This window comes from Diadema setosum, chromosome 13, assembly GCF_964275005.1.
Source record: "Diadema setosum chromosome 13, eeDiaSeto1, whole genome shotgun sequence".
In the NCBI taxonomy this organism is placed as follows: domain Eukaryota; kingdom Metazoa; phylum Echinodermata; class Echinoidea; order Diadematoida; family Diadematidae; genus Diadema; species Diadema setosum.
In genome coordinates, this window is record NC_092697.1 from 11,525,737 (window position 1) to 11,538,972 (window position 13,236).

General features: G+C 36.6%; 1 protein-coding gene across 1 annotated transcript; it reads left to right on the top strand.

The window, feature by feature from the left end:
- The first annotated feature begins 2,346 nt into the window (after window positions 1-2,346).
- Window positions 2,347-5,018, top strand: LOC140236647 (uncharacterized). The gene is made up of 3 exons (XM_072316567.1): window positions 2,347-2,632; window positions 3,882-3,948; window positions 4,766-5,018. Exons 1-3 carry the CDS (start codon window positions 2,347-2,349, stop codon window positions 5,016-5,018), a joined length of 606 nt encoding a protein of 201 aa, XP_072172668.1.
- The last annotated feature ends 8,218 nt before the right edge of the window (window positions 5,019-13,236 follow it).

Here is a 13,236-nt window from a genome sequence, read left to right on the forward strand (position 1 = left end):
AGGTTACACTGTGAAGTCATAGGAACTACTTGACCGAAAGATCGGTCTGTATCTGTCCGTCGGGGAATGTTCCGCGGAGACTAGACTACGTCTGGCTTCACGGATCCCCTCCGTATACTGTCTACGGAGGACAGCGTCAATGGCAAAATATAAAAGAGTCCTCCGGACAGACGGATCTTTCTGTCTAAGGAACTACCAGCAGTCTTGAAAGCAAGTATATAAGACTACACGTAAGTAGTAAGTATGCCTTGATTGCACGTCTTTAATGTGTGTATTATGTACTAATATATCTCCTTTTTATTGTTGCAACCTGTATATGCAAGATAGGCTGTAGGATTTCTAGCTTCCTGACTGAGAGTTCGTGTAATATTACCTGCGATTGTAATTCAACCAATGTGAGGCAACTGTACGGTAATCGATGATCGAGTCTGATCGACTTGATCCTCGTTAATCACAACACTACAGCAAACCAATAGCTGAGGATTATAAGGATCAGTCCTTGGTAAATACACACAGCTAATAGGACACTGTTTAACTTTATGGTGTATCAGTTCCAGGAAATTTTAAACAAAGCTGAGTTTCCTATCTTAAAGGGATAGTACAGTATTGGTGGAAATGAGAATTGGACTTTTAACTTGTTGTGAGATATATACCAAGCTTAACACTTATGAAATAGTTCAAAACATACCATTTTAAGAGGAATTCAAAGTTTATTTGATGAAAATCGGGTTTGCAATGACTGAAACATCCAAAAACAAAGTAAAACAAAGCGATCATAATAAAGTGTGGGTCCCACACTTATTAGAATCACTCTGTTTTGGATATCTCAGCCATTTCAAAAACAATTTTCATCAAATAAACGTTGAATTCCTCATGGAATTACATGCTCTTTCACATTTCATAAAAGGTTTCTCATTATCTCACCGAAAAAATGTTAGAAACCTGAAATAAGGTCTCAACCAAAACTATACGATCCCTTTAATGTTCAGATGAATTATATATATATAATAAGAAAAGATCACTCTGCACATGCACAGGTTGTGAGAAGTTGTTACTATACAGAGATCTACAATGAGTATCGTGTGTCACCATTCATGATGATAATAATATTATGCTACTACTACTACTAACAATAATAATAATAATTTCTACAATTCAACCAGCAAATACATTGTTTTGATAAAATTACTGGATTATGTGAAATATTGAGTGTGCATGGTAAATATGGTCACCTACAGATCTAGGGGTTCCAATTATTACAGCATTTTATAGCATTTGTTTTGATCCCTAATCTTATGACCTAATCAAGTTCAAAGGTCATTTACCAAGTTTACAGAGAGAATCGAGGATCATTATGTTAGATCATTATTATTACTTTTTAAAACTAGAAACATTCTTAAACATTGCCTTAATAAGTCAAGTATCATACTATTGATTTCTGCAACATAAATATGTGATTTGCAAAAGGACAGACAAAATTCGCATAAACAGGTATATATACGGCGAATTTTTTTCATATTTTGCTGTGTGTGTGAGAGAGAGAGAGAGAGAGAGAGAGAGATTGTGTGTGTGTGTGTGTGTGTGTGAGTGTGTGTGTCTGTGTGTTTATGTGCATATAGAAAACACATGTACTTCATCTTGACAATTTGATATGTTACTGAAGCACCGGGAATGTGATATGGCAGGGAGGCCCTAGCTTATGAAGTTCGTGCAATTTGCGTATCTTCTTGAAGCAAAGGGTATGCTTGCGACTACTTGCAAATACTTGCCAGGGAATTACTGTTCATTATTGAATGTTGTCGTATCTTTATTTTCAACTTACTCATCTTTTCAGACGAGGTAAAGATGTCGTGAATATCAAACATGACTTAGTTTTTAACACATGACAATATTAATGATGATGTCTGCCAATAATCTTAGGCTGTGTGATAAAATCACAGCCCTCTTTATTACTGGTCATTACAACTATAGGATACTGTATCTTTTTGTGTTGACTTTATTCGTGAAAACCATACGAAAAGACGTATAGAAACTGAATGGAATGATAACACTGTCAAGGTCAATGGGGAGATATATGGGTTATGTATCACGCGTCTAATATGACTGCGACCAATGTAATGTATCTCTTGTATAGGAACACAGACCTCTACAATATCACAACTTTCTTAGCGATATATTTCTTTTGCGATTTTATCGAGACTTTTATCGTCCTGGTTGATTTTATCGTGCTTGCTTCAGTCGACTTTATCCTGGTAAGCTTGATTAAGTGCACCCGTGAAGCTGATTAACGTCTGCAGGTACTAACATTATCGAATAAAAAAAAAAATTATTGCTGCTCTTTGCAGAATGGATGACAGGGATTTTGACGACATCCTGAAGGTAGTGGCCTCGGACGTACACGATGACTCGGCGATCGAAGAATTGGGAAAGGCCTTGGGATTCAGACTCGGAGAAATCTCGACATTCCTTAAGACGAACATGCGATACGGAGAAGTCACGAACAGGGGCACGCTGCAGATGCTTCGAAAATGGCAGCAGAATGTGAGTAAAGCAGAAGAGACGTCCCTATTGCGACAGAAACTGATCGAAGCCGGTCTCAGGAGAGTGGCGGACGATCATCTCCCTGGCGCAGGTAATTCCGAGATTTAAACAGAAAGGTTTACTAAAATAATTATGCTGTTATGTGTATGAGGACCTTGTAACGAATCATTCATTCCACTTATATTGAATGCGTATCAATATTTCTTGAATACAGATTTCAAACGTTGTTTCGCACTATATCGGGCAAGTCTCGGGGAAGCTTTATGGTGACCAGAAATACCTTTATTAAAAATGTCGGCATCTTCAATGTAATTTTTGTTTAAACCTGCATGGTCCGTATTCAGTGGCGCACGAAAAACGTGTATGCATTGAGCAGGAGATGATTTCTGATTTTAGCAATACGGGTTATCATGTTTTTTCTTCTTCAGGCAGTCTAATGGCAGTCTAAATTTGGCTGGTAATTTTATGCATCTCAGGACTTTGCCATATGCTCAGGTTTATATAAACAGAAATAGAAATAATGCGTGGTTGTATACAACCACGCATTATTTCAGGCCATCCCTTGGTGGTGATGGTGTGCTTTTTACTTGACACCTTTTTTCAACTGGAACTTTCAACTGTCCAATGATTGATATAACATACATGTACCATCCTCTCTTTTTCCTGTCTCAAATTACGTTCACATTTCGGAGAGAGGCGTTTTGCCCCGCCCCCCCTCCAAAAGAAAAGACGAAAAGACAGCGGACGAGAGGAAATGCATTCAATCTTGTACCGATAATTAAAAATCATGTATTCGAGAGTTTGATTACGTAGACATGAAGCAAGTAAGATAAAGTGCCTTACACGCCTCCTGATATCATAGATTGATGAGATTAAAGTTTAATAATAATTATACTTCAGGATTTGAAGAGGAAACTGTTGTATATCCCTATACTGCACCTGATAAGATCTATCGGATCGGAAATGCTTGCCACAAAGAAGACATCTTATGTTTTTTTATTGGGAAATGTGCATAATCAATTATGTAGGCCTTATATTTTCTTCCTCAGAGTAATTTCATTGAATATCCTCCTATCCATGCACGTGGAGCTAAGGAGTATATCTAGTTTTATCAAAGTCTGTGATCACCAGTATATCACTATGTTGTGACTTATACCCCAATTGAACACAAAGTACTTACTGAAAAGCAAAAACGCAAGTGTAAGATATTTTGTCGTGGAAACGTTCCAAAATTCTTGGCGAATCAAAGGAAAATGTGTATTGTTCAACTGTTGATTGTTGATCCAAAGGGAAGAATTCACTTTTTGGTATTTAATATCTTCTTCTTGTTTCATGAAATATGCACTCTGCAGCCCAAACACGACCACAGGCATCCCGGGCACCAGCCCAGGCAGCGACATCGTCTATGTAAGTCTTCTACCATTAATGGAGGTTATTATGTCAATTTTGTTCATAAAATTATATATAGAGAGATAGTTTGTGGAGGAGCCACGAGTATTTGAATAAGCCCTTTCAATTTGATTTGATGCGAGGGAATGCGATGCAATATTCCTGTATTTCATTTGAAAATAAAGGAAGTTCAGCAAATATTTTTCATATGGTATGACAGTCTTTTCCTCTTGATATTATGATGATAGACGTTTAGCAAATGTATTGTTGAAGTCTTTAAGACCCATCGTATATAATCACTGAAGAAAATCAGTACTATTATGCGATGTGTCTTCTCGAAAAAGTTAGTCAGACGCCTTGAAATGCTGGTATTTTACCCCACAGCCTGCATCTTCGAGAATCGTCCTTAACGATGGTCGTATCTGTGAAACACACATCACACAATACAAAACTAGTCGCCCATCAGTAAAAGACAAATATTCTGTTAAAAAGCAATTCCATGTTATCAATTTGAAAGGAATAAACAAACCTTGTGTTGTCCCGCTCACTATATTTTGGAGACTTATCATGATGATAATTCATTGTCAATGTTATCAATAGTATAACCATACATTGTTATCACGTTTAACCATGTCATTACTTTGATCTTAATGTCACTGTTATTATTGCTGTCATTATTGTTGTTGTTATTATCATAGTTATAATTATAAGTATATTATTATCATTATTATTACTACTACTATTATCATAATTATAATTATTATAATTATGATTACTATTATTATAATTATAATTATTATTATTATTATTATTGTCATCGTTATTATTATCATAGCGTTACAGATCATCAGATCATCGAACTGTCGAGCATCCTTCCCGGAGGAAATTACACCAACTTAGCAGTAGCCCTTGGCATCAGTCTATCCGAGTCTAGCAATATCAAGAGGCAACACTTACTGGACAATAAAGCAGCGACTGAGGAACTCTTGAACGCTTGGAAAACCCGAACCGGAGGTCGCATCGACGAGCTAGATCAGGCTTTGAGAGAGGCCCAGTGTGCCGGATTGACAGATCAGTACAAAGATTAAGTCCATATTTAGAGTACGACAAGACAGCTATTAATCCTATCTCGCTGTTGGCAGACCCGGCACTATCTTACTATTTGATTATAATCATACCTCTCTCAGGAACAGATTATGGTCATATATCGTAAAAAGAAACATAATAATACAAGTACAGGTATGTGACTTCAATAAATTCAACAGAAATAAAATGGCTGTCAAATTTGATAATGGTTCTAGAAGAGGCAAAGATTGCAACAGCCCCTATCAGTAAGAGTATGTGTAGTTGGATTCTAAGCTTATTATGTTTAGGTCCTCGGCATGTGCGAAATTGGGACTCGTGAAATAATTTACGTGTACATGTATCATAATTTTTCAGTCATCATAATGTTCTTAAATATCCTTATTATGAAAAAGTCCATAATGAAATGAATATAGGAATTAAAGTATATGTATGTCTTCAATGCAATAGCTGCTATAGTCTATTAAGATGTCAGAGGTGTCGAAAGTACAGAGTTAAAGCGGTGTTCAAAATACTGCCGATGTTCCTGTGTTAGGAGTGATAGCAGTTTTAAACGTACAATCATGACAAATACATGTACAGGATTTACATTTTACCTGCCAATTGATGATGAAGAACGACGTCAGCTTGGTACGGCGTCTGTGAATGTCTAATTCTTCTGCGCCTCGCGTATAGTTTCATAATCATTTCAAATGAGGCACGAAAACTAGCACATTTTATACTCATCATTGTGTGTAGATTAAATGTTCTTTCCTACTTCATCATGTACGACATTATTTTGTGTATACAGGGTGCGTATATGCCGCGTATAGTTTTGCACCCTGGGTATATCGTTGTTCATTGCGTCTCCTAATGTATAGTAGCAGAGGTTAGACACCCAACATATCAGCCCATTTTTCGATGAAACTCTTCAGTTCCTTTGCTGTCAAGGAAAGCAATGTGTGTACTGTTTTTTTTTTTATAGAATTTGTTTTGCCTTATTAATATTGCATACTCTATGTTATATTTCGTAGATGTATACGTTTAATCTTTCGTCATTTTCTGTGTTCCTCAGAAAATTGTTTTTTATGCCTCCGCCACGAAGTGGTGCCGGAGGCATTATGTTTTCGGGTTGTCCGTCCGTCCGTCCTTCCGTCCGTCCGTAATGAATTTTGTGGACAAGGTAACTATCAAAAGCTGTTGAGGTATCCTAATGAAACTTGGCATGTATGTGTATTAGGGGGTGAAGTTGTGCCTATCAACTTTTGGGTGCACATGCTCAAGGTCAAAGGTCAAAAGGTCAAGGTCAAATACATAAAATTTCACTATTTCCACCATATCTATGCAATGCCTGAAGATATTTTCTTGAAACTTAGTGTATACATGTATTACCCAATTTAGATTCTCTGGTGAAAGTTTGGGTCATGAGGTCAAAGGTCAAAGGTCAAAAGGTCGAGTAAAAGTATTAAAACTTCTTTTTTTTCTCTGTAAATTGGAAAATTGTTCAAGGTATCTTCATGGAACATAGTATATACATGTACTGACTGGCAGTGATTATCTAGAGAATGTAGGGTTCATGGGGTCAAAGGTCAGGGGTCAAAGGTCAAGTGCAACACTTCAAAATTTTACTATTTCCCTCATGTTCATGCAATGCCAGCAGGATCATTTTTTTTTACACTTGGTGTATGCATGTGTAACCTAATAGAAATTCTCTGGAGAGTTTTTTTTTTTTTTTTTTTTTTTTGCCTCAAAGGTCAAAAGGTCAAAGATCAAGTGAAAGTGCTGAACTAACTTTTTCCTCCATATTTCGGAAGTGGCTCAATTTATTGTGAAACTTACTGCATATTTATGCATGTTGTACCTGAAAGTGATTATCTTATGAATTTTAGGGTCAAAGGCCAGATGAACATGGTAACAATTTACTATTCAGTACAGAAGTTGCACTTTTTCTCTATACCAGTACCATGAAAATTACTCAGTGCATAAATGTTTGAATGGGTCAAAGTCAAGTTAAAGTCCTTAAATCCCCAAATACATGCTCTCCTATTCATCCAATTAAACCAAGGTCAAGGAAGGTGAACATTCAACACATTTGTGACAAACTTGTCATTTCAATATTTTGCCAGTTTTGTGAAAATGTAATCTCACATTGTCCACATGTACTATCTAGACCTATTAGGAGAATCATGCATTCTGGCGGAGGCATATTAGTCGCCATAGCGACATTTCTAGTTAATGAAATGAGACAGACGTAATACGCGGTACATTCGGTCACTGTAAGCATTGAGTTGTTTGGAGAGAAATACAGTAGGAGTCTGAAAGAAGTAGAGAAGTCTCCAGAGGATAATACACGTTTACTTCATTAACTTTTCCTTTGGAAAAAAATGTTATTTCAAAAATATTTTTTTGCCAAATGATTTCCTTTTTATGCTACTGGGTGATAAGTTACTACATGTACTTTGAATGGAATCGATCAATGTCTGTCGGTGTGCCGCAGTATTTCTTGCGATGAATGAATTCACGGCAAACGTCATGAACACCAAGATATCAATTGAATCGCTGATACAGAAAAAGGACATGTAATGGGTTATTCGAAAATATTGCACAAACGACCTCATGGACAGATATTGCAGCATTTCATACAGTTATGCTAACACTTTCTTTCACTGTATTGACAATAAAGCGTTGTAATAAAGCGGAACTGAACTTAATTTGATTTGTTCAATTTGTATCATATTCGTGGTTTGTTTGTATGGTACACTCGCGATTGATGATTTCTGACAATGAATATAATACAATGTACATGTAGTAGTAATATCGGAGTAGTCCTTCACAGTTAGAATCTGCATATATTGTATTCAAAGTATTTTGTATGCAGCCAACATATCGTTGGATTTTGGAGGCACACCTCTTTTACGTAGAATTATTCCGTGGTTGAAATAACTTGGGGTGGAGTATTCACAAAGGGTTGAAATCGATCTTCAGGTTAACGTCAAGTTCAAACAGGCATGCTATGTATGTCTTCGGTGATACATTTGTATTTTAACTTCAAAATAAAACTACACTGTGTATAATTTTAGAAACTTTTTCATGCAGAGCTATTTTACAAAATAATGTATGTGACAATATTTCTATGATGAAATGAAATTGAAAATGAATGAAAATGAAATTATGATTACAATTTAAATGGACTCTGAAAACAACACAAAACTAACCAGGAAAACCATGACATACAGTAATTTTACGGTATACACTGTACCATGGCATACCGTAAGTTTCATGATCATCTTAAACCCATCTGAAACACCCGGCCCTGGAGTCCTGAAGTCCTGGAGTCCTGGAGTCCTGAAGTCATCACATAAAAGTCTTTACAGAAATCTCAGAATGACCAAGGTCGCTCATTTATGTCGCTATATAGAGAAGACTTTCAAAGAGGAGTAAAAACCATTTCATGAAGTAAAGTATCTCACAAGTATGTCTTATGAGCAAAATATGTCACAAGGCCTTCATGAAACGGACCCGTGTAATACAAGTAACATCTTCAACCCCAGCCATCTCCCGAGGTTGTCAAAATTCCTCCTTTTACCTATATAAGACTCGAATACAGTGTATTATAGATTTTGAAAAGAAGTTGATCACTACAGATGAAAAGTCATGCGACAACTTAATACCAATTTCTTTATAGGCCTATATACATCATATATATATATATATATATATATATACATATACATATATATACATATATATATATATATATATATATATATATATATATATATATATATATACATATATATATATATATATAATATATTATATATACATATATACATAATATATTTATATATAATGGATATATATATATGTATGTATACAGTTAACAACAAAATAATTCATACTCCTGAGAAATCAACAGAGCAGATTTCTTACAAGTGAAGGATGGAGTGATGGTGATTGGGTGTTAACTTTTACTCGTATTTGTCCTCTATAAATTGATATTAATTCCAGTTTCACCTCATTTACATAACTATAGAAATGTTGAGATATAACACCCAATCACCATCACTCCATCCTTTACTTATAAGAAATCTGCTCAAAACTAAAAATTTCCCAGGGGTATGAATAATTTTTTTGGTAACTGTTTTATAAACAATGTATATATGCCTATTATATAGATAGGCCTACCATGACTTGGCCATTCCCATTTTCCTTGCATAATTTACTTTAAAAAAAAATCACGAAAAGTGTACACCAGATCGTTAAATTTCAATTCTGACAGTGCTCCAACTCCTCCCAGTCGCTCCCTCGCTAATATCCTCCAAGTCCCCCCCCCCCCATCCTGAAAATGGATCCACAACCCCAACCTCATTGAAAAGCGTTTAATAAAACGTTCAACGTTCATTCAGTTAAAGTGTACTTATACAATGTAGATGTTTAAATTAACATTTGTTTTCAGCGTTCAATGAAATGGTGGACATGTCATGTTTTTGCATGCATACTTTCTACTCACATTGCCTTGAACTTGACTAGAACACACACACACACACACACACACACATACGCACACACTGTTTTTGTTGTGGGTTGTGGGGATTGCATTTGGGAAGGGATTCAAGATTGTACTTCAATGGCGTGTCCAAACGGCTGGATGACAGCGACTACATTATCGCCTTCCCAAACTTGTGACTGGGAGTAGCGACTAATTATGGGATTCCCCGTTCGTAGTGACGCCAACTCACTGGCAGGTGACATCGTTCGAGATGCAGTGACGGACCCCATGGCAGTGACTTACAGATCAGCGATCGTGTCTTTCTGAGTTCAACATAAAGACAGTTGTCTAGGTTACAATTTGAAGTCATATGGACTATCAGCAGTCTTGAAAGTAAGTTTAAGAGTAATAAAGCTACGTTGCTTGCCTGGCATGTGTGTAATTTATACACAAGGACTCCGTTTACTTTATTTTCTTTTCTCTCCTTTTCGCAAATTTGCAGATAAGTACTGTACGGTAGGCCGTATCAACAATTATACTTTCGTTCTGGCTTTTTGATGTGATAGCTCGACATGTAATATACTTGCGAAACTTTGTCATGTTTACCAACAGTAATCTAGTCTGATCAATTTTTTTTGTCCCCGCCGAACGAGTTCGAGCAGGGGACTATGAAACGGGCTCCGTACGTGTGTGTGTCCGTGTGTCCGTCCGTCCGTCCGTGTGTCCGTGTGTGCGTCCGTGTGTGATCAAAATCTTCAATTTGCTACTTCTCTGTCATTTATGAGCCAATTTTGATTCTGTTTGCTTTATATGATAGCACTACATGGGAGCTTTGAAACTTCTACACAGAATTTCAGTCGTGACCTTTGACCTTGACCTTTGACCTATATTGTACATTTTGCTACAAAATGCTACTCCTTCGCCATTTCTAACCCGATTTCGATTCCGTTTGCTTTATGTGATGGCACTAGGTGAGGGCTTCAAAACTTCTACACAGAATTTTGACCTTTGACTTCTTTGACCTTTGACCTTGATTTTTTGACCTATATTGTACATTTTGCTACAAAATGCTACTCCTTCGCCATTTCTAACCCGATTTCGATTCCGTTTGCTTTATGTGATGGCACTAGGTGAGGGCTTCAAAACTTCTACGCAGAATTTTGACCTTTGACTTCTTTGACCTTTGACCTTGATTTTTGACCTATATTGTACATTTTGCTACGAAATGCTACTCCTTCGCCATTTTTAACCCGATTTCAATTCCGTTTGCTTTATATGATGGCAGTAGTTGAGGGCTTCAAAACTTCTACACAGAATTTTGACCTTTGACTTCTTTGACCTTTGACCTTGATTTTTGACCTATATTGTGCATTTTGCTACAGAATGCTACTCCTTCGCCATTTCTAACCCGATTTCGATTCCGTTTGCTTTATGTGATAGCACTAGGTGAGGGCTTCAAAACTTCTACACAGAATTTTGACCTTTGTCTTCTTTGACCTTTGACCTTGATTTTTGACCTATATTGTACATTGGCTACAAAATGCTACTCCTTCGCCATTTCTAACCCAATTTCGATTCCATTTGCTTTATGTGATGGCACTAGGTGAGGGCTTCAAAACTTCTACACAGAATTTTGACCTTTGACTTCTTTGACCTTTGACCTTGATTTTTTACCTACATTGCACATTTTGTTACAAAATGCTACTTCCGGCGGGGACATATGTTACGCACCGCGTAATTTCTACTTTTCCTTGTTTTTCCCGGTTTCAATCATCACATTATTCCAATGGCCGAAGATTACGACCAAAACACAACAACAACAATCCTTGGTAGTGGACATGATATAGGCCTGGTATAGGCAAGCTAGGCTCCACTAGGAATCATGCATAAAGCATTAGACGAAGAAACCTGTTCAAAAGACACCGTCTAACGTTGTGGTGATACAATTCCAGGAAATATCGAACATAGTTCACTGCATATGAGCTGTATATTTCAATGTTCAAATGAATGAAAAAATCACTCATTATACACAGGATTTGAAAATTGTCGCTATATTAGAGATCGAGGATTTACTGCGTCCTATAATTGACCATGTGTTAATGATCTATTCCAATACTCCTGTCTGTATATACGAGAAATTATAAGTATGCTATAAGTCTGGTCACTTAGGCAACACGTTTGCTCCTTTTTGAAGCATGTGTAGGCGTTCATATTTAGCCGTAGCTTTATCTTTCAATAGATGCTGATATAGCATGTTGGACTTTGTAGCTCATATATTTTTTCAAGCTATAGAAACGTTCTTAAACAGCGCCTATTTAAAATAACTCGATTATCATGATTATGTGCAACATGATAATTATTGGCAAAAGGGCACTGTATATTCAGGGCGAAGGCCTCCATGAATGTGTGTGTGTGTGCGCGCGCACGTGCACTTTAAATCATGCTGCTGTCTGTTATCATGTCTATCATCATACCCCTTTGATACCCCACCCGATACCATTCTCTTGTTTGCTGTACAGCAGTGATAGAAATGTAAGACAGACTAGAAAGAGAATTTCAATTTGCTAAACACACACACACACACACACACACACACAGTCAAACCAATTAGCATTTTTAAAGTGTGGTCCTGGCATTCACTTTCATTTTGATAATACGTAGGAGCTTATGAAACAGGAGGCGGGAATATTGTCTTTACGGTGTGTTTCTGCTGTATGTATGTTTGTCTATATGAGGAGTGGGTAGTTTAATCTGGGTATCCATGAATTGGTGGAGTGATGGTGGGGAGGAGTTAGTCCCCCCCACCATCTATTATATTCCTACTTTCATTCTTTAAAATTGATCCTTGTATAAGACCTTTGAGGTAAATAAAATTATTATTCGGATCATTGATGATTGTGAGGTTTGCTTTTTTTGACACATTCAAGTGAATGCTAATGATTTTATTGTGTTTTGAATTAAATCAAATGTAGATTTTAAAAACAAACAATGAATGGGGAAGGGGGTAGTCGTGAAGATGGGTCTTAAAGTGGAATGACAGAATTTTGTTTAATAATTTCATTCTTTAGAAGTTAACCATTTTATCACTGGTCAGTGCAGCTTGTTTCTCTCTTTTTTTTATTATTATATCAGAGGTTTTCAAATCGTCCCTTTCCCCTCTACCCCCTTGTTTCTAGTTTATCTGTCTCCTCTCACCGACTTCCGAACTCTTTGCTTTATTCTCACTCCACTTTCTTGCAATTGTTCCTGTCTTTTATGTTCCCATCTCCATTATAGGGCAACCTCAACATCCGGCTCACCGCTCTTTTCGATTGACAGCATTTGTCTTCCTTACACTCTCCGTATGTAGCTTACCTCCTCTACTATCCTCTTCATAAGGTCTTCTTTAATTACCCAACGGCAGTTCCCTCAAGGGCTATACATACACATGCATGTGTTACCGGGAACCTCTGTTCCTTTAAAACAGTATTTTGAGGATGATTTTGTTGTTGTTACTTTTGTTGTTATTTTTGTGTGTGTTTTTTAAATCTATTCCTACTAGATAAAACTTAACAAACAAAATCAAAATTACAATGTGAAAGCCATGCCACTGAAATGCTTCTATAGGGTAATTATGCCACCATCACTTTGGCTAATTTGCATAATATATTTGTGACTAATTATTTTTTCTATATCGTAAAGACATGTACAACATTCTTACCAGCTGTATTTCTCTTCTCATTTATTATATTTTTATTGCTGCTCTTTACAGA